This window comes from Tachysurus vachellii, chromosome 25 (assembly GCF_030014155.1).
Source record: "Tachysurus vachellii isolate PV-2020 chromosome 25, HZAU_Pvac_v1, whole genome shotgun sequence".
NCBI lineage: Eukaryota > Metazoa > Chordata > Actinopteri > Siluriformes > Bagridae > Tachysurus > Tachysurus vachellii.
This window is the reverse complement of record NC_083484.1, coordinates 17,211,578-17,231,577: the sequence shown is the minus strand read 5'-3', so window position 1 is coordinate 17,231,577 and position 20,000 is coordinate 17,211,578. Positions and strand designations below refer to the sequence as shown.

At 42.3% G+C, this 20,000-nt stretch overlaps 3 protein-coding genes across 8 annotated transcripts in view; 1 reads left to right on the top strand and 2 right to left on the bottom strand.

Annotated features, from left to right (window-relative positions):
- Positions 1-6,171, bottom strand: part of herpud2 (HERPUD family member 2) — a 6,353-nt gene extending 182 nt beyond the window's left edge. The window contains exons 1-9 of one of the 3 annotated variants that reach the window (XM_060862125.1): positions 6,040-6,171; positions 2,875-3,195; positions 1,995-2,072; positions 1,769-1,858; positions 1,298-1,449; positions 1,083-1,178; positions 700-996; positions 416-518; positions 1-334 (exon numbers count right to left, since the gene is read on the bottom strand). The exon at positions 1-334 is cut by the window's left edge and continues 182 nt beyond it. In XM_060862125.1, the coding sequence (XP_060718108.1) occupies positions 167-334; positions 416-518; positions 700-996; positions 1,083-1,178; positions 1,298-1,449; positions 1,769-1,858; positions 1,995-2,072; positions 2,875-3,021 (1,131 nt within the window). In that variant the 5' untranslated portion in view covers positions 3,022-3,195; positions 6,040-6,171 and the 3' untranslated portion in view covers positions 1-166. The remainder of the gene's footprint in view (positions 335-415; positions 519-699; positions 997-1,082; positions 1,179-1,297; positions 1,450-1,768; positions 1,859-1,994; positions 2,073-2,874; positions 3,196-6,039) is intronic. The other 2 variants (XM_060862124.1, XM_060862127.1) reach the window with 2 other exon arrangements.
- Positions 6,172-7,672: 1,501 nt separating this feature from the next.
- On the top strand, positions 7,673-17,467 carry dpy19l1l (dpy-19-like 1, like (H. sapiens)). 2 transcript variants are annotated; one of them, XM_060861833.1, is made up of 22 exons: positions 7,673-7,985; positions 8,280-8,304; positions 8,822-8,909; positions 9,049-9,186; positions 10,144-10,264; positions 10,427-10,520; positions 10,596-10,653; positions 11,640-11,731; positions 12,741-12,840; positions 12,965-13,042; positions 13,133-13,219; positions 13,298-13,357; positions 13,443-13,523; positions 13,758-13,859; positions 14,164-14,235; positions 14,330-14,391; positions 15,176-15,200; positions 15,313-15,432; positions 15,515-15,689; positions 15,793-15,892; positions 16,222-16,347; positions 16,636-17,467. In XM_060861833.1, exons 1-22 carry the CDS (start codon positions 7,811-7,813, stop codon positions 16,805-16,807), a joined length of 2,151 nt encoding a protein of 716 aa, XP_060717816.1. In that variant the 5' UTR covers positions 7,673-7,810; the 3' UTR covers positions 16,808-17,467. The 2 variants fall into 2 exon arrangements, with proteins under 2 accessions (XP_060717816.1, XP_060717817.1); XM_060861834.1 differs by lacking the exon at positions 7,673-7,985 and adding an exon at positions 8,011-8,111.
- A 355-nt stretch (positions 17,468-17,822) lies between these two features.
- slc4a7 (solute carrier family 4 member 7) overlaps positions 17,823-20,000 on the bottom strand; it is a 28,202-nt gene continuing 26,024 nt past the window's right edge. For all 3 annotated transcript variants that reach the window (XM_060861182.1, XM_060861183.1, XM_060861184.1), the window contains 2 exons: positions 19,739-19,840; positions 17,823-19,290 (listed from right to left, as the gene is read on the bottom strand). In XM_060861182.1, coding sequence (XP_060717165.1) covers positions 19,212-19,290; positions 19,739-19,840 — 181 coding nt within the window. In that variant the 3' untranslated portion in view covers positions 17,823-19,211. The remainder of the gene's footprint in view (positions 19,291-19,738; positions 19,841-20,000) is intronic.

Genomic DNA, 20,000 nt, shown 5'->3' with positions numbered 1-20,000 from the left:
AGAACCGAACAGCGGTGGAGAAAAACCTCTAGCAGCTTCATTCATTCAGCTGAAACAGGGCAGACATGTCGACCACAATGCTGCTGTTTTTGTATTTGTTTAGATTTGTAAGGGGTCAATGTCCACTCTGTGTGTGTGTGTGTGTGTGTGTGTGCGCACGTGGTGTTTATCTAGTGCCACGAGGAGGACCGTCAGGAACCAGAGAGGTAAAAAAGGTGCTAATAAATGACCAGGTGGATGTGAGGAAGCTCGGCCGTGGAGGGGCGGCTTCATCGGAGCCTTCATCACTACTGTCACCATCATCATCCTCAAGACCATCATCCATAATGCGCTCCTACAGAGGTGGAGAGACACAGTAAGACCAGCACACCTGTCTAAGTCACCATTTACAGGTGAAGTATTGTTTCTGTCTCACCATTTCCTGCATGTTGTGGTTTATGTCGTTCTCAGCTGGAGCTCGGTCTGCTGCTCCAAGGTTCTGCAGCTCCACCCTGAAGGGGAACCAACCTGCCTGGTGACTATCTCCCACACACACACACACACACACACACACACACACACACACTAGTTCTACTTTCAGTTATATTATTCCTGTCATTCTAGGTATTTTTTTTCTCTCAAAAATAAAATGTACAAAAATACATCAGGAGAAGAAAACTATAAAGAGGTTAAAAAGGAGTGTAAATAATTAAAGCTCACAGGTAGACTAGCAGCATGGCGCCAGTCACCATGATGAAGCGGCTGAAAGATGAATAGAAGTAGACGATGCTGAGGAGGACAGCAGCACGTGATACTGTGTAAAGCCAGTCCAGCCAATCACGGTTCAGCTCATCCTCGTTCTGCACGGCCCCGCCCTGAACGTTCATCTGAGGGTTCTGATTTGCTGGTTGCTCCAGTGGGACGGGGTTAGCAGGAACTGGGGCTGGAGCTGGTGTGACTGATGGGCCGGGGTTAACCGTAGGAGGTGTGGCCTGAGCGGCAGCCATTGCAGCCTGACTAGTGGTATGATCATTATTTTTAATTATCATATGTAAATGAATATTCTAATAAAAACAAACATTTAATATATTTGTGTGACTTACTAGTGCATGTAGTATCGCTGCACGTACACACGCTGCCACCACATCATCTGCACGGGAGAGTACGGAAGTGTGGCAGGGGGTACAAACTGCTCAGGCCTGATACACACACACACACACACACACACACACACACAACCACTAATATAGAGCTCTTTACTGTATATTTAAATGAAATATGTATACAGTTGATTATTGTGTATAAAGGTGTGTTGTACCGCTGCTGAGCGTGAGCAGAACCTCCTCGATGCCGAACGCCATCTGTATTTATTGAGAAGGGGAGGTTTGGGATGTTCTGACTGAACGGTGAGGCAGCAGGGCCAGAGTCAGCAGAGTCAGCAGAGTCAGCAGAGTCAGCAGAGTCAGCATCCTGTGAAAACAGATAAAAAATATAAATTCATATCTCATTATTTATTTCTGTAATTAGTTATTTCTCATCCTGAGGAACAAAACTCCAGATCAGGGAGGAAGGTTTATCAGAAGGTTGATGCATCAGTCACCAGTGGATTTAATACAATTATCAAATGTGGAATAAAATTAGAGCTGAAATATGTTCCTCTTGCTCGTGTGTGTGATGAAATCCACCAACAATCTGCTGTAAGGTTTTGAAAGAAGGTGTTTTCTTTTTAAATAAACTTGCTGTTGTAATGTCTGCACTTCCTGTAGGAGGCGCCTCGACTGAACCTTACTGTAGATCCAGGGTCATAGGTCACTAAGGGGTCAGCTGGGGGATTCTGGGGTGCACACACCAGGTAGACCATGTGACACTTGTCCTGCTGCTGGAGAAGAAGAAATAACAGGCTGTGAGTTTGAATCAGAAGGTTCTGGTAGCTGTACAGACTTTAGTTGGTTTTTCATCTTTTCAGGCTTAAAACTTTATTTATTTTTGTCAGAAAATGAATTTTGCTCCTGCACCTTTTGGAGAACGTCACGGAGCTGCTGGTGATCCTGTAAAAGGCGTCCAGAGTAAACAAGCCGCTGCTCTCGGGACAACTTCAACATGGAACACACACACACGTGTTACTCACACTCACACACACACACACACACACACACACATCACCCTCTCTCACTCACACACACACACACACACACACATCACCCTCTCTCACTCATACACACACACACACACACACACACACACACACATCACCCTCTCTCTCACACACACACACACACACACATCACCCTCTCTCTCACACACACACACACACACATCACCCTCTCTCACTCACACACACACACACACACACACATCACCCTCTCTCACTCATACACACACACACACACACACATCACCCTCTCTCACTCACACACACACACACATCACCCTCTCTCTCACACACACACACATCACCCTCTCTCACACACACACACACACACATCACCCTCTCTCACTCACACACACACACACACACACATCACCCTCTCTCACTCATACACACACACACACACACACACACACATCACCCTCTCTCACTCACACACACACACACACACACATCACCCTCTCTCTCACACACACACACACACACACATCACCCTCTCTCACACACACACACACATCACCCTCTCTCACTCACACACACACACAAACACACACATCACCCTCTCTCACTCACACACACACACACTCACATATCACCCTCTCTCACTCACACACATCACCCTCTCTCACTCACACACACACTCACACACACACACACACATCACCCTCTCTCACTCAAACACACACATCACCCTCTCTCACACACACACACACACACATCACCCTCTCTCACACACACTCACTTACTGGTTTGCTGGGATAAACATTAGTGATGTGTTTCTTCAGTTTCTCTACTGTCCAGTCGAGGAAGCAGCTGATTGACTGATCGTCGTATTTCTGGTTTGGTGCTCGAATGATCAGGGTGATGGGACTGTCAGCTCCATGTTCTTCCATGTTTCTTCCATAAACAAACCTCAGAACACACACACACACTTCTGCCTCCTCACCACCCAGGAGTGTCAGTCATCATGCTGACAGGACAACTGCAGTAAGGATGAAAACATCTCTGTGGGTCACGTCCCAACAGCAGGTTTCATTCTCACTGTCCAACATCACAGCATTTTACTGCTGAAAGAAAGAGAAAGTTTATAAACAACATCAGAGGTGTTGAACTCAAAGAAATTCTGCTTTTCCACAAAAGTAAAAAAATCTAATCAAAACATTCAGTTTTTTTTTGCTCTTGTGCTATTTAGTCAGAACTGGATGCTTGGCATCTTGGCACCAAGTTGGTTTCGGTGTGGTGTGTTTAGGTTCTGTGTTGTGGAGATTCTCAGGATGGACTGCAGGTGTTCATCAGTGAGACGTCTCCTGTGTGCTGTTTTGTTCATCTTCATCACTGAGAACAGCTTCTCACACAGATATGTGCACAAACATGCACAAGGTGCACGAGCAAGCACGAGTGCATGAATTTACATTAGGGTTGTGTTGTTAGGGACGAGCTTTGTCTTTACATTAGGGTTGTGTTGTTAGGGACGAGCTTTGTCTTTACATTAGGGTTGTGTTGTTAGGGACGAGCTTTGTCTTTACATTAGGGTTGTGTTGTTAGGGACGAGCTTTGTCTTTACATTAGGGTTGTGTTGTTAGGGACGAGCTTTGTCTTTACATTAGGGTTGTGTTGTTAGGGACGAGCTTTGTCTTTACATTAGGGTTGTGTTGTTAGGGACGAGCTTTGTCTTTACATTAGGGTTGTGTTGTTAGGGACGAGCTTTGTCTTTACATTAGGGTTGTGTTGTTAGGGACGAGCTTTGTCTTTACATTAGGGTTGTGTTGTTAGGGACGAGCTTTGTCTTTACATTAGGGTTGTGTTGTTAGGGACGAGCTTTGTCTTTACATTAGGGTTGTGTTGTTAGGGACGAGCTTTGTCTTTACATTAGGGTTGTGTTGTTAGGGACGAGCTTTGTCTTTACATTAGGGTTGTGTTGTTAGGGACGAGCTTTGTCTTTACATTAGGGTTGTGTTGTTAGGGAGGAGCTTTGTCTTTACATTAGGGTTGTGTTGTTAGGGACGAGCTTTGTCTTTACATTAGGGTTGTGTTGTTAGGGACGAGCTTTGTCTTTACATTAGGGTTGTGTTGTTAGGGACGAGCTTTGTCTTTACATTAGGGTTGTGTTGTTAGGGAGGAGCTTTGTCTTTACATTAGGGTTGTGTTGTTAGGGACGAGCTTTGTCTTTACATTAGGGTTGTGTTGTTAGGGACGAGCTTTGTCTTTACATTAGGGTTGTGTTGTTAGGGACGAGCTTTGACATTAAGGTTGTATACAGTAACAGACGCTTGACATGATTGACACAGGAATGTTCCCAGGTAACCTGTCGTTCAGCAAGGCAGCTGTTGTGCTGCATTATGGGATGTGTAGTTTGTGTGTTATCAGCGCTTCATAACGCCGGGCATTAATAACAATAATAATAACATGTATATAAAATGATCTCACAGATATAATTGTAGCCCACGGGCCTTGTGTTTCACACCTATACTTTACATGATCATTGAAATTCTTTGTTTGTGTGAGAGAGAGAGAGAGAGAGAGAGAGAGAGAGAGAGAGAGAGAGAGAGAGAGACACACACACACACACAGACAGACACAGAGAGAGAGAGAGAGAGAGAGACTGAATTAGAAAGAAAACAGTTACAGATGAAACAGACAGGATGTTTGATGTATTAATAAATGGTTTGTAATTGTTTGATGTTTTGTTCTCTTTTATTCTCACCCATTTCTGTATCTCTTACTTTTCACCCCTCTATATTTTATCCCTTGTTTTTTTCTGTGCTTTCTGCACATCATTTCCTCCGTCTTTATTTTCTTTCTCTGTATGTCTCTAATCTTTATTAAACCCTTTTAGAAACTGTGTGATGTTCTTCAGTAATATTTTATTATTTACCCTACACTTATTTAGCCAGTGTTGACTAGTGTAGGAGTGTGTGGGAGTGTGTAGGAGTGTGTGGGAGTGTTTGGGAGTGTTTGGGAGTGTGTGGGAGTGTGTGGGAGTGTGTGGGAGTGTGTGGGAGTGTTTGGGAGTGTTTGGGAGTGTGTAGGAGTGTGTAGGAGTGTGTGGGAGTGTTTGGGAGTGTTTGGGAGTGTGTAGGAGTGTGTAGGAGTGTGTAGGAGTGTGTGGGAGTGTTTGGGAGTGTTTGGGAGTGTGTAGGAGTGTGTAGGAGTGTGTAGGAGTGTGTGGGAGTGTTTGGGAGTGTTTGGGAGTGTGTAGGAGTGTGTAGGAGTGTGTGGGAGTGTTTGGGAGTGTGTAAGAGTGTGTGTAAGAGTGTGTGTAAGAGTGTGTAAGAGTGTGTGGGAGTGTGTGGGAGTGTGTGGGAGTGTGTAAGAGTGTGTAAGAGTGTGTGGGAGTGTGTGGGAGTGTTTGGGAGTGTGTGGGAGTGTGTAAGAGTGTGTGTAAGAGTGTGTAAGAGTGTGTAAGAGTGTGTGGGAGTGTGTGGGAGTGTGTAAGAGTGTGTAAGAGGAGTGTGTAAGAGTGTGTAAGAGTGTGTAAGAGTGTGTGGGAGTGTGTGGGAGTGTGTAGGAGTGTGTAGGAGTGTGTAGGAGTGTGTAGGAGTGTGTAGGAGTGTGTAGGAGTGTGTAGGACAAATAGAGCACAGCCAGAGTGTGTGTGGAGTAACAGTTAGCATTATAGTGTGACAGCTAACTCATTTAACTCATTTAACTCATTTAACTCATTTAACTCATTTAACTCCATGAATGAATGAACTCTATTAACTCTATTAACTCTATTAACTCTTTGTGTCCTGGTGTCTTCCACAGAAGAGAAATGAAGTTTATTAATATTTCCTCATGATATTGAGTGTAAAACAGCGACTTTATAAACATGACACCGAGATAAACCATAAACCATTAAACAACACGTACAAACATAGTGTAGATTACAGTGACGTCATTACATTTATTTAAATAATAAAGTTACAAACCTCAGGATGATGTTTTTCTCTCTGATATTTCTCCTGGAAAATGGAGTCCAACAACACGGCACCGGAAATGACGTATCGACCATCGTCATTATACAGTGTGTGTGAGTGTGTGTGTGAGTGTGTGTGAGTGTGTGTGTGTGAGTGTTTGCATTTATGTATTATGTTTTTTATATAAATATGTTTTTACTCTCTTCAGAAATTTGCTCCTGATTAATATTTTACTGTGAAAAAAGAAGAAAAACACGTATAATTTATATCTCATCATTATTTTATTTTTATAAAACACAGCAGCCAGAGTTCTCACTAGGACAAGAAAGTATGACCATATAACCCCAATTTTATCATCTCTACACTGGCTACCTGTTAAGTTTAGAATTGATTACAAACTGCTGCTACTTACGTACAAGGCTCTTAATGGTTTAGCTCCCATGTATCTAACTAGTCTTCTAACACGTTACAATCCTTCACGCTCTCTGAGATCACAAAACTCAGGACTTCTGGTAGTTCCCAGAATATCTAAGTCTACTAAAGGTGGTAGAGCGTTTTCTTATTTAGCTCCCAAACTCTATAATAGTCTTCCTGATAGTGTTCGGGGCTCAGACACACTTTCACAGTTTAAATGTAGATTAAAAACTCATCTCTTTAGTCAGACGTACACATAATACATCCCATAATATTGTGCTCTATTACATCAGACATTAATTCCTCTACACTGCTTCTCTCTTTCTACCCATCACGAGACACCCAGAAATTGTACCAGCTCTGATCGTCTTCTGTGCCATGAAGATTTTGGACCTCCACTGAGACGAAGGCGACTCTGTGAGGATCCTGAGACATCTACAGATCTACCAGCTCCAGTTAGACTCTGTGATACTAAAGATGAGATGTGAACTCCATGTGATCTTTTACACCAACACAACATTTATCAGACTGTATATTTATAATCACACCCCCAGTGTCACCCAGATGAGGATGAGGTTCCCCTTTGAGTCTGGTTCCTCTCAAGGTTTCTTCCTTTACCATCTAAGGGAGTTTTTCCTCCCCACAGTCACCTGAGTCACCTCAGACTTGTTCATTGGGGATAAATACATACATATTTAAATATAAATTAGTCTTTATATAATTCTTTATAATAACCTTCTGTTCTATGTTGATGTTCTGTAAAGCTGCTTTGAGACAAAGTCCATTGTTAAAAGTGTTATACAAATAAACTAGAACTTAATTTTCTTTTTGTTATCCAAAATCCAGCGTCATGTGAATTGTCTTAGTGTATAATCTGCTTTGTGAGATGTTACAGATGTCTGTAGTTAAGATTATTTACACGTGAAAAATAGCGATAATTAATGTTATTTATTATATAATTACAATTTATTAATAATATTGTAATAATAGCGGACTGTTTGGGGCTTTTTTGTGTAAACGGATCTTGTGTTCGTTTTTATTTTATTAAGATAGTTTATAGTTTATATCATTATGATACATTAATTCTATAATTACACGTGTAGTGGATATGAATTATGGCACCGACGTCTACGGAAGTGAAGCCACGCCCCTTGGAATCTCTGTTACCGTGGTTACAAGCGGCGGCCGCACTTCCTTTTATTTCCAGCAGGCGGCGCTGAGGAGCAGAAGCTAACAATGCTAACAAGTCCCACAGAGTGTCTCAGTCAGTCAGCCTGAGAGCTGTTGATGAGCTGCTTCGTGTTTCTGCTGCGTTTGTTTTGTTCTTTTTCTTTTTGTTTGTACTGTTTGGAGCCTTTAGAATGAAAACATGGTAGTTAAAGCGAGAAAACCGGGGTCTAAGGAGCAGAACGAGCGGAGTGATGTGAAGAGTAGGAGAGGGAGAGAAGGGAAAAGCTCCGCCATCATCCGCCACAAACTCGGCCTCACATCCGCTCCCACAGCGCCGGCGTCCCTGCTCACAGCTCTGCTCATCTGTGCTCTCGGTAACAGCATTTATTATCTCACCTCAGGATTTATTTAGGATGGAAACACATTAAAGAGCCACTAGGGAAGGTGTTAAAGGTGTTAAAGACAGTCTGGACCCTGAAACTAAACACCTAACACTTTCTGTAAGTTTGTCGTGTGTCTCTTTATTCACACAGATTCTTATTAAATCATTTATGTGTTCACTTTGACATAAAGCTGTGATTCAGGTTCAGATTATTATTATTACTGTCAGGAGATACTGCAGATCTCCACAGACTCTGGGTTAATAACTCACTCCTTCTGGTCCACAGCTCTTACTGCAGGATATCTTCACTGGTAAGTAAATAATAATAATAATAATAATAATAATAATAATAATAATAATAATAATAATAATAATAGGGGGCACGATGGCTTAGTGGTTAGCACGTTCACCTCACACCTCCAGGGTCGGGGTTCGATTCCCACCTCCGCCTTGTGTGTGTGGAGTTTGCATGTTCTCCCCGTGCCTCGGGGGTTTCCTCCGGGTACTCCGGTTTCCTCCCCCGGTCCAAAGACATGCATGGTAGGTTGATTGGCATCTCTGGAAAAATTGTCCCTAGTGTGTGTGTGTGTGAGTGAATGAGAGTGTGTGTGTGTGTGTGTGTGTGCCCTGCGATGGGTTGGCACCCCGTCCAGGGTGTATCCTGCCTTGATGCCCGATGACGCCTGAGATAGACACAGACTCCCTGTGACCCGAGGTAGTTCGGATAAGTGGTAGAAGATGAATGAATGAATAATAATAATAATGTTGAGCAAATGAATGTATGAAGGTAATTGTCATGCTGTAGTTCTGTTCCGTGTGTGTGTTTAGGTCTCACCTCTCTGAGCTGTTTGAGAACGATCGCCACTTTTCCCACATGTCCTCTCTGGAGAAGGAGATGGCCTTCAGAACTGAAATGGTGCTGTGTGGTGTTTCTCTCAGAGTTAACACGAAACTGAAAGTTAAATCCTCTCATCATCTTATACACACACAGTGTAATACACATGAACAAGTTCTGTGACAATTTCTGTGCTCTCTGATTTGTTTCACTACACCAGGGTCTGTATTACTCCTACTTTAAGAGCATCATCGAGGCTCCGTCCTTCCTGAACGGTCTCAGTCTGATCATGAATGACCGTCTCACTGAGTATCCGCTGGTCATAAACACGCTGAAGAGGTTTAACCTGTACCCTGAGGTGAGAAGCTCATACACCTTCAGCAGAACCTGCTCTCATGAGTCATTATGTAGTTATTGCACTAAATAAGACTTAATTACAGAACACAAACATAATTAACTATTATGAATACTCTTAAATATGTAGCATGTATTTCCTGGAAAATTCTTGATGTGTGTGTATATATATATATGTGTGTGTGTGTGTGTGTGTCTTACTTTTGGAGTGATCTTTGTTGGTTAAACACTTCTGGGGACCAATGGTCTTAAAGTTCCTCCATTTCTACAGAATCTATATGAGGACGAGTCCAAACTCTTAATGAACAACAATAACTTTTTTCTGAAGTCCTCAGTAATCTTCATTGTTTTTGCAGTGATCCCCTTCCACAAACACACGTCATGAACATCAGACTTTAATATATCTCTGTTCTTTAAATAAAACAGGACCCTCATGAAGACCTGATTGTCGTCTCTTTTACTGAAATCGGATGGATCGAATTTAAATACTAAACCTAGAGGTTCACATACTTTTGCCTCTCACCGATATTAATATATTATAATATATTTGTCTGATCTGTTTGTGTTCACTTTGTCTGATTTTGGGAAAATCTCATGATGTTTTGGGTCAAATTTATGCAGAAATATTGACATTTCTAAAGGGTTCACAAACTTTCAAGCAACACATATTTAATATAGTGGTTAAGATTAATTTTACTTTTTTATTCAGGATGAATGCAGGCCCTTCAGTCCTCAGTCTCTGTTCTGTGTGTGTGTGTGTGTGTGTGTGTGTGTGTGTGTGTGTGTGTGTGTGTGTGTGTGTGTGTGTGTGTGTGTGTGTGTTATACAGATTAAGGATTAATGGGGTGGTGTTGAAGTTGGTGTCCCGGCACCGTGTTAGTCTCCACTGTGTACATACCAGTGTGTGTCTCCGTGGTGTTGTGAGTCAAACGGATGTGATGTGCTGTTTGTTGTCCTGCAGGTGGTGTTGGCCAGCTGGTACCGTGTTTACTCCACCACTATGGAGTTCTTCAGGATTCCCACTAAGATGTGTTGGACTATCAACAGGGGAGAAGATCTGGATCCCGTGGAGAGCTGTGAAGGTTCCGTGTTTAAACTACTGTGGACTTTAACCCCACACACACACAGACACACACATAGAGTTAAAACTTTGTGATTATCTAGCAGGCTTAGTACTTGTGTATACACACTTGTGCATCACTGTTACACTTTGTGTGTGTGTGTGTGTGTGTGTGTGTGTGTAGGTATGGGAGATCCTGCATACTTCTATGTGACTTTTGTTTTTCTCTTAAATGGATCCATGATGAGCCTGTTTTACATCTATGGATCTTATCTGAGGTATTTGTCTCTGTCAGTATTTTAGTTACAGAGGTTTATAATCTGTGTTTCACTGGTGTTTATGTTCGTCTACAGCGGCAGTAAGATGGGAGGAGTCGTCACTGTGCTGTCCTTCTTCTTTAATCATGGGGAGGTGAGAACACATCCACCGACACCCCTGAACACTGACACCCCTGAACACTGACACCCTGAACACCGTTACACCGACACCCCTGAACACTGACACCCTGAACACCGTTACACCGACACCCCTGAACACCGACACCCCTGAACACCGCTACACCGACACCCCCGAACACAGACACCCCTGAACACTGTTACACGAAGACCCCTGAACACTGAGACCCCTGAAACACCGTTACACCGACACCCCTGAACACCGACACCCCTGAACACCGCTACACCGACACCCCCGAACACAGACACCCCTGAACACTGTTACACGAAGACCCCTGAACACTGAGACCCCTGAAACACCGTTACACCGACGCCCCTGAACACCGACGCCCCTGAACACCGACGCCCCTGAACACCGACGCCCCTGAACACCGCTATCCTGACACCCCTGAACACCGACACCCTTGAACACTGTTACCCTGACACCCCTGAACACTGTTACCCCTGAACACTGTTACCCCTGAACACTGTTACCCCTGAACACTGTTACCCCTGAACACTGTTACCCCTGAACACCATTACCCTTGAACACTGACACCCTTGAACACTGTTACCCTGACACCCTTGAGCACCGTTACCCTGAACACCGTTACATCGACACTCCTGAACACTGTTACCCCTGAACACCATTACCCTTGAACACTGACACCCTTGAACACTGTTACCCTGACACCCTTGAGCACCGTTACCCTGAACACCGTTACATCGACACTCCTGAACACTGACACCCTTAAACACCGTTACACCGACACCATGTGTGTATTTGTTGGTTGTTGAAGTTTTCTGTAATTCATTTAACATTTATTACATAGTTACTTTTAGTTTTCTGACATCTTCAGGACAGAAAAGTTTACACTGTTAGTTTCTGAGTATCCTGAACATCTGTAATTATATATAAAATTTAAAGTCAGTGATTTATTATTAGCTGTGTGTGTTACTCAGAGCACACGAGTGATGTGGACTCCTCCTCTCAGAGAAAGCTTCTCATATCCCTTTCTTGTTCTGCAAATGCTCCTCCTCACACACATCCTCAGGTATCTCACCTTCTCTAACAAATGTGTTTGTTCATTTTCTCTGTTTGTACATGACACATTTGGGAAGAAAAATAAAACATGGAAAAGTAAAGATAAATAAGAAATAATGATCGCTGGTGAGTGTAAACAGCTAGTGCAGTTAGCTTGCACAGAAACACTACTACAGACTGTCTGTGAGGAGCTGTAAATCCTCTGCTGTATCCTTTACACAGAGATGTACTGATACACAGAGATGTACTGATACACAGAGATGTACTGATACACAGAGATGTACTGATACACAGAGATGTACTGATACACAGAGATGTACTGATACAGAGATGTACTGATACACAGAGATGTACTGATACACAGAGATGTACTGATACAGAGATGTACTGATACACAGAGATGTACTGATACACAGAGATGTACTGATACAGAGATGTACTGATACACAGAGATGTACTGATACACAGAGATGTACTGATACAGAGATGTACTGATACACAGAGATGTACTGATACACAGAGATGTACTGATACACAGAGATGTACTGATACAGAGATGTACTGATACAGAGATGTACTGATACAGAGATGTACTGATACAGAGATGTACTGATACAGAGAGATGTACTGATACAGAGAGATGTACTGATACACAGAGATGTACTGATACACAGAGATGTACTGATACACAGAGATGTACTGATACACAGAGATGTACTGATACACAGAGATGTACTGATACAGAGATGTACTGATACACAGAGATGTACTGATACACAGAGATGTACTGATACACAGAGATGTACTGATACAGAGATGTACTGATACACAGAGATGTACTGATACACAGAGATGTACTGATACACAGAGATGTACTGATATACAGAGATGTACTGATACAGAGATGTACTGATACACAGAGATGTACTGATAGCATTGTAACATACTAAAGACGTTTAATGTACGTAATGATACTTAATGATGTGATCTACACGTGTCCTGGTTGTCCCTTTGTGCAGGACCAGGAACCCAAGCAAGAACAGCATGGTGGCACTGAGCATGTCCACAGTCATGTTCATGTTGCCATGGCAATTTGCCCAGTTTGTCTTACTCACACAAGTAAGAGGAGCTCACACACACACACACACACACACACACACACATTAAGTTCAGACTCAGAACCTGCTATATACAGTCAGTATATTTATATGATGAGACTGTGGTTGATTTTTGTCCTTCACAGGTGGCGTCTCTGTTTGCGTCTTTTATCCTGGGTTACTTAAGTCCGGCTAAGATGCAGGCCTTACTGCTCACACACATGGTGAGGGGTGTGTGTGTGTGTGTGTGTGTCTGTGTTTATGACTGTCTATGTGGGAGAGAGAGAGATAAAACTGCAATTTTTCTCTTGCAGGTGTCTCTGGGTGTGTGTTTCCTCCTTATGTTTGGTAACTCCATGTTACTGACATCCTTCTACGCCTCCTCTCTTATCTCCATCTGGGTGAGTCTCTCTCTCTCTCAGCCCCCCACCCCCCACCCCCCCTTTCTAACTGTCTCACTGTGTGTTTTTTTCCTGCAGGGTGTAGTTGCTTTGAGGAATCGGTTTGCACAGATTTTCAGAGCTGGTCCCCTCACATGGGTAAGAATGGCAGATGGTGTGTGTGTGAGGGTTTGTGTGAGAGGGTGTTAATGTAAATGACTGCTATGTATTTGTGTGTGTACAGGTGATGCAGTGTGTAGCGTGGATCGGGACTACAGTCATCCTCAAGTTCTTGTTAGCGCTCATTTTAGGGGCGTCGGATGACGTAAGTGTCTCACTGAGGGATCTCATGTTAATGATTAGCTTGTGTACGTGTTAATCTTTAATCCATCAGAGACACTGGTGTAGTTGGAGACTCTGGATCATCCCCTTTATCCCTCATGTAGCCTTGCTGAGTACACACTGCTAAACTGGGTTCATTTAAATGTTCTTACTGTTAAATGTTCTGTGCCTTATTACTAGCATGGTGCAAACCTAAAGAATCATGCGTCTGTTTCAGGCTCACATCAGCAGTCTGATCAAGTCCAAGTTCACCAGGTACAAGGACTTTGATACGATGATGTACACCTGTGCAGCTGAGTTTGACTTCATGGAGGTGGAGGTTAGTCAAACACAGCACTGTTCTCTCTGTTTACGTTTCTCCAAACGGATCGATCCTTCATTCTGCTCCATATCATCATACTGAGGTCTGCTTTCTTTCATTAATACTTTGGTGCTGTGTGGCCACATGATGCTTATTCATTATGAATGATTATAGACTCTTATAAGCCCAGCTTTATCATGTCAGAAGGGTAAATTGACCTCTTGTGATGAAGTTTGTAGTCATTTTTAACTAAAACCTGATCACACTGAGGCCACAAATTGGCTCGAGTCGTCCTCAGTGTGTTATGTGTTGTGTTTGTCAGACGGTTCTGCGCTACATAAGAACCCTGCTGCTACCCGTCAACCTGCTGGTGGTCGGTGTTGTTGCTGTAAAGGTGAAACGTCACTGTTTATATGAACACTCATTTCAAGCAGCTGATCAGGTGTTAATTACAGTCTTTCTGAATTATTTTCTGTTTCCATTTACAGATTATGAAGGACGTGATCGATTCCCTCAGATCTCGAGACCGTGCTGCAGTTGAGGATGATCAGTGAGTCGTTTCACCTCCACCCAAATCTCAAGAGCTCTCATTTAGTTACAAAACTGCAATTCCAAAAAATATTCCCACCTGTTCTGAAACCCACCCATTCTCATTGACTGACACTGACCAATCACAGAGCTTTTTCACAGCCCATTTAATACTTTTACACTATTTACTGTAGAGTGTCACCCAAATGAGGATGAGGTTCCCTTCTGTGTCTGGTTCCTCTCAAGGTTTCTTCCTCATCATCTCAGGGAGTTTTTCCTCATCACCGTCACCTCAGGCTTGCTCATTAGGGATAGGGAGAGATATATCTAGTATTTTATATTAATATTTTAAATGAATTTTAAACTTTAAATGTATATATTCATTTATTTATTTTTATACTTATTTTTAATTCTTATTTTTCTTCTTATTATATATATTTATTTATTTTTCTGTCTCTTCTGTTTCTATACGTCTGTAAAGCTGCTTTGAGACAATGGGGTACTAGTGTTGCTATGGAAACAGTGTGAATACAACTTGAAAAATCAAACAGAAATAAATCAGATGACCTTTATTTTGTTTTCATGTAAATCTTGAGACAGTTTTTATTCATGAGCTGCTGATGAGATCAGATCCAGTACCTGAAGAATCAGACTCCGTTATATTTTTAGAACCTGATTTGATATCGAATGTTATTTTGAGACGTCCTTTTGCACGACGTATTAATAAAACCAGGCAGCAGGTCTACATTATGTGTTAGAAGTTATTTTTTTCTGCCTGATTCATTTCTCCGTTTCTCTTCCTACAGAACAGAGAAGTTAACTAAAGCTGTGGTGAGACGTGTTATTTACACATCATCTAAAATACCTCAATCCAGCTGTAGTGTTAGTGTTATTACATATGATTTTATATACACGTGTGTGTGTGTGTGTGTGTGTGTGTTAGTTAGTATATCACACACTGCAGTTGGTAGCCTTTGCTGTTCTGGCTGTTCTCATCATGAGGCTGAAACTCTTCCTCACTCCACACATGTGTCTGATGACATCACTGCTCTGCTCCACACAGGTGACAAAGTCTTTACACACTCAGATGTCACTGCAGTTTTCTCACTTACAACTGTGCTCAGTGTGTGTGTGTGTGTGTGTAGCTGTTTGGCTGGGTGGGTGAGAAGGTGAAGCAGTACACTGCTGTGGTTATTATCGTGTCCATCATGGCAGTTCAGGGCCTAGCCAACCTGCAGCAGCAGTGGAGCATCATGGGAGAATTCAGCAACCTGCCTCAGGAAGAGCTGCTGGAGTGGATCAAAGTGAACACACCACCGAGTAAGAACACACACACACGCGCACACACACACACACACACACTTACCTCTGTTCGGTTCCAAACCACACAAAAAAGCGTGTGTGTGTGTGTGTGTGTGTGTAGACACAGTGTTTGCCGGTGCAATGCCAACCATGGCGAGTGTGAAGCTGTCAGCAGGCAGAGCCATTGTTAATCACCCACACTATGAAGACGCAGGACTCAGGTAGCCTTTTTTTCCCTTTATATCCACCTCATGCTTTAGGAAGGTTGAACCAATCAGAACCGAGCTGGTTAACATTCTATTCCCTCTATAGCTGAGATCTGAGCTTTTAACCAGTACAGAAGGTGTGAAGCGTGATGGTGGTAGCATCGTCATTAGGATCTCATCACCATGGAAAGTGTTGAGGATGAGCTGCTGATGCCTAGTAGAACAATTATAACTAGTACAATAGAGTCTAACACAGAGTTATTGTGTTAAAATACTGTGTGTGTGTGTGTGTGTGTGTGTGTGTGTGTGTGTGTGTGTGTGTGTGTGTGTGTGTGTGTGTGTAGGGAGAGAACAAAGCTGGTTTATTCAATGTACAGCCGTAAATCAGCGGAGCAGGTGAAGAAGAACTTAATGAGTCTGCATGTAGATTATTTTATCCTTGAGGACTCTTGGTGCACCAGACGGACAAGGTAAACTCACACACACACACACACATACACACACACACACACACACACACACACACACACACACATACACACACACACACACACACACACACACACACACACACACACACACATACACACACACACACACACACATACACACACACACACACACACATACTATTTTAACACATAGTAACTCTCAGTGTTAAACTCTATTGTGCTAGTTATAATTTGCTTCATTTATTTATAATTTTATTCTCCTCACTTTGTGTTTACTGTGTGTGTGTGTGTGTGTGTGTGTTTCAGGCCAGGCTGTAGCATGCCAGAGATCTGGGATGTGGAGGATCCGGTGAATGTTGGTAAAACCCCAGTGTGTACGCTGCTGAGTCGAGACTCTCGTCCTCACTTCAACACAGTCTTCCACAACAGCGTCTATAAAGTGCTGAAAGTCCCCAAAGCAGCTAAACACACCAGATAACCACACGCTGGAGTGTGTGTGTGTGTGTGTGTGTGTGTGTGTGTTTAAATGTAGCTGGAGTTGATCTAAACTCCACTCGTTGCCAAGACCAGACCTGTGTGTGTGTTTCAGCTGTGACTATTTATTTATGAGACGTTGTTGCTGCTGTTCATCAGATTCTTGTCTTAAGTCACTTCCTGGATGAATTTTTTATTTTTAAGTGAAGTGTTTATTTTTACTCTAAATTCTGTCTCACGTCCTGTCGGTGATGCAGCTCTGAGTCTTCAGTATTATGGTTTGTGAAATACAAAAAAACACCAATCCGTCATCAGAACGGTTCCACGCCGGGTTCTCCGTCTCCGTCTCCGTCTCCTTAACCGATTTCAGAAGAAATGTAAGTGTTGATTTTTGCCCCCTCTGATGTAAGTTCCCATGATGCACTGTGATTAAAACTCTACAGAACACGAGCCCCACGTTTCAGCCCCTGGTCTCAGTTTGACTGTCTTTAACTCTTGACATGTAACAATGCTGCAGATTGACTTGGGTTTTTTTTTTTTAACTGTAAAAGAATTAAATTTCGGGTCAGTTTGTGAAACTTGTGAAGGGAAACAGTGATGTACTTTTCCTGTTGGCCAAATTCAACAGAATTTTATGAATAAAGTCATTTGTAATTTTGCACAATTGTCATGTTTCGTTCATTTACACTAACAGACATTTAATGATAAAATGGATCAGACATGAAGACGGAACAAACCGACAGCTGATTACGGAGGTGAAGACGAACCTCAGCGCAGGTTCGATGTAACTTTCACACTAAGCTGAGCGTCACGTTTCCTTGGTGGTGGCACCATGACGTCAGGACGCTTCTCAAACGTTTCGTACGTTTTTCATCTGCATTACTTTCTGTCTGAATTCTTTGAAGTAAAACTGATGAGTGACTAATATTCTGTTACCGTGTACTAATATTGTCTGGAACTTAAGATTTAAATTGTCTTTTGCACAATTCTGTTTTTAATAAACAACAGAAATCACAATATTACTGCTTTTACTGAACAATTTATTTTTAGAGTTTGTACAAAAAAAACAACTCTTCAGGATGAATAATACAATTTTACTGTACAGTTTTATAAACAGTCTGCTGATGGCTATAAAAGTGTGACGTGAGGAGCAGCTTTACAGAGAACCAGAAAACATGCAGCACTGTAACAAAAATACTTGTTCTGAAGGAAGACGTGAGCGCCGTCAAACAAACGGCTGAAAAAAGATCATCAGGGGAATAATCAGGAATCGTCTCAAATTAAATCTGATTGTAAGCTAAAATAAAACTTTAAATACTTCACTAATAACATCTAATAACTTAATGAACAGGTTCAAGCTGAGCAGCCTAAAAATATGAATATAAAAACTACAAAATATCAGGACTTATTATTTTGGGTTTCTTATATATATATAACATAACAGGCACAATGTGTCTTAGAAAAAAAAGCTTAAAAAAAGAAAGAAAGCAATGAGACTCTGGTGTAACTGCAGCGTTCAGGTGACTGTCCTGTGCGGCACAAAGGAGTCCAGTTTAATACAGAACACAGAATAAACAGCGAGCTGGAACAGACAACATTCTCATGTCAGCACTAACACGGTCCTGCACAGGAACGACGTGAGAAGGTAAAGCGCAGGAACAACAGAGCACACACACACACACACACACACACACGTAAGACTGACACATGAATAAGTGTAATTTTATGTAAACAGGACTGAGAGAATGACAGACATGATAAACAGAGAATGAAGAGTCAGAAAACACTCAGAATGGAGTACACACACACGTACACACACACACACACACACACACGCACACACACGCACACACACGCACACACACGCACACACACCTTTAGTATAAATAGCTTTATACTATTTAACAGTCTCAAAAACACAAGCAAAAATAAAAGGGAAAAATAAAAAGATTTAAAAAGGGAAATAAAGCCGAATCTCCTGAACACAGCGTGTCAGTGGAGCCGTGTTCACTGTGATGTAATGGAGCTAACATGCTAAACACTAACACACAATGGGAGCCTATAGCCACCAGTTTAAGCGTGTAAAAGCGTGTAGCCCAAATCACCAGAGGATTGAGAGACTCACCTCTAAACCCACAGCAGGACGTCTCACACTTAACACTAAACGTTCAAATAAATAATAATAAAAACTGAAGTGGTGACTGTAGAGCTCTTGACTGTGATAACGTACCTCAGTAAATGATAATCACTACACACAGCTTAGATTTAACCACAGTACTGTGTGTGTGTGTGTGTGTGTGTGTGTGTGTGTGTGTGTGTGTGTGACGATAAAACAGAGCAGCAGGTTTCCTCCTGAACTCATTTGGCCTTTGTTGTGAGAAACTCATCTCTCTCTGCTCTTTCCGTTGTCATAGCGATGTCTCTGTGTCCACAAACGTCCCCACATCTGAGTCGTCCACTGTGATTTTAATGCTAGGACTTTTATCACTGTGGAGCAGAAAACACACACACACACACACACACACACACACACACACACACACACAAACACACAGAAAATAACATTAGACTTCCAAAGATAAACAGACATACAGATGAACAAGAAGAACAGACAGCAAGAAGGACAGATTAAGATATTCAGCTAATTAGGACAGATAGAAAAAAGCAGGCAAGAAGACAAAGAGACAGAGACAGAAACAGACAGCGACAAAGACAGATAGAGATACAGAGACAGTGACAGAGACAGACAGAGACAGTGACAGACAGAGACAGAGATGGACAGAGATGGACAGCTCTAAGTTCAGAGTGAAACAACAGAATAAAGAGAATAAAAAATGACATCATCTGAATCTGTGATAAAGAAGATGGCAAGGAAGAGAAGAAGAAAAAGGAGGATAAGGGGGATGATTTAGAGGAGGGGGGGGGGTGTACCTACCTTTCCCTATATTTGGGCCCTTTGGAGGTGTCGGAGTTCACAGCTTTCCACATACTGGTTTTGGCCATTTCATCAGTAATGTTAACCACAGATGGGTCAGTGCTACACACACACACACACACACACACACACACACACAGGTTAACACACCAGCCCTGTGTATTGTACACCACACACACCCTTGTCCACTTCCTCTAGCCACTCAGAAACATGGAACTGCAGTGAACTAAGGTAGATAACATGCTAGCTGCTAATTAACTAG

What these genes read in the sequence shown, in the direction of transcription:
- dpy19l1l (XM_060861833.1), top strand. Translation starts at nt 7,811, where the DNA reads ATGGTAGTTAAAGCGAGAAAACCGGGGTCTAAGGAGCAGAACGAGCGG. An exon ending in TCCCGTGGAGAGCTGTGAAG is followed by an intron (nt 10,265 to 10,426) that starts GTTCCGTGTTTA and finishes GTGTGTGTGTAG; the next exon opens with GTATGGGAGATCCTGCATAC. An exon ending in GAGCTGGTCCCCTCACATGG is followed by an intron (nt 13,358 to 13,442) that starts GTAAGAATGGCA and finishes GTGTGTGTACAG; the next exon opens with GTGATGCAGTGTGTAGCGTG.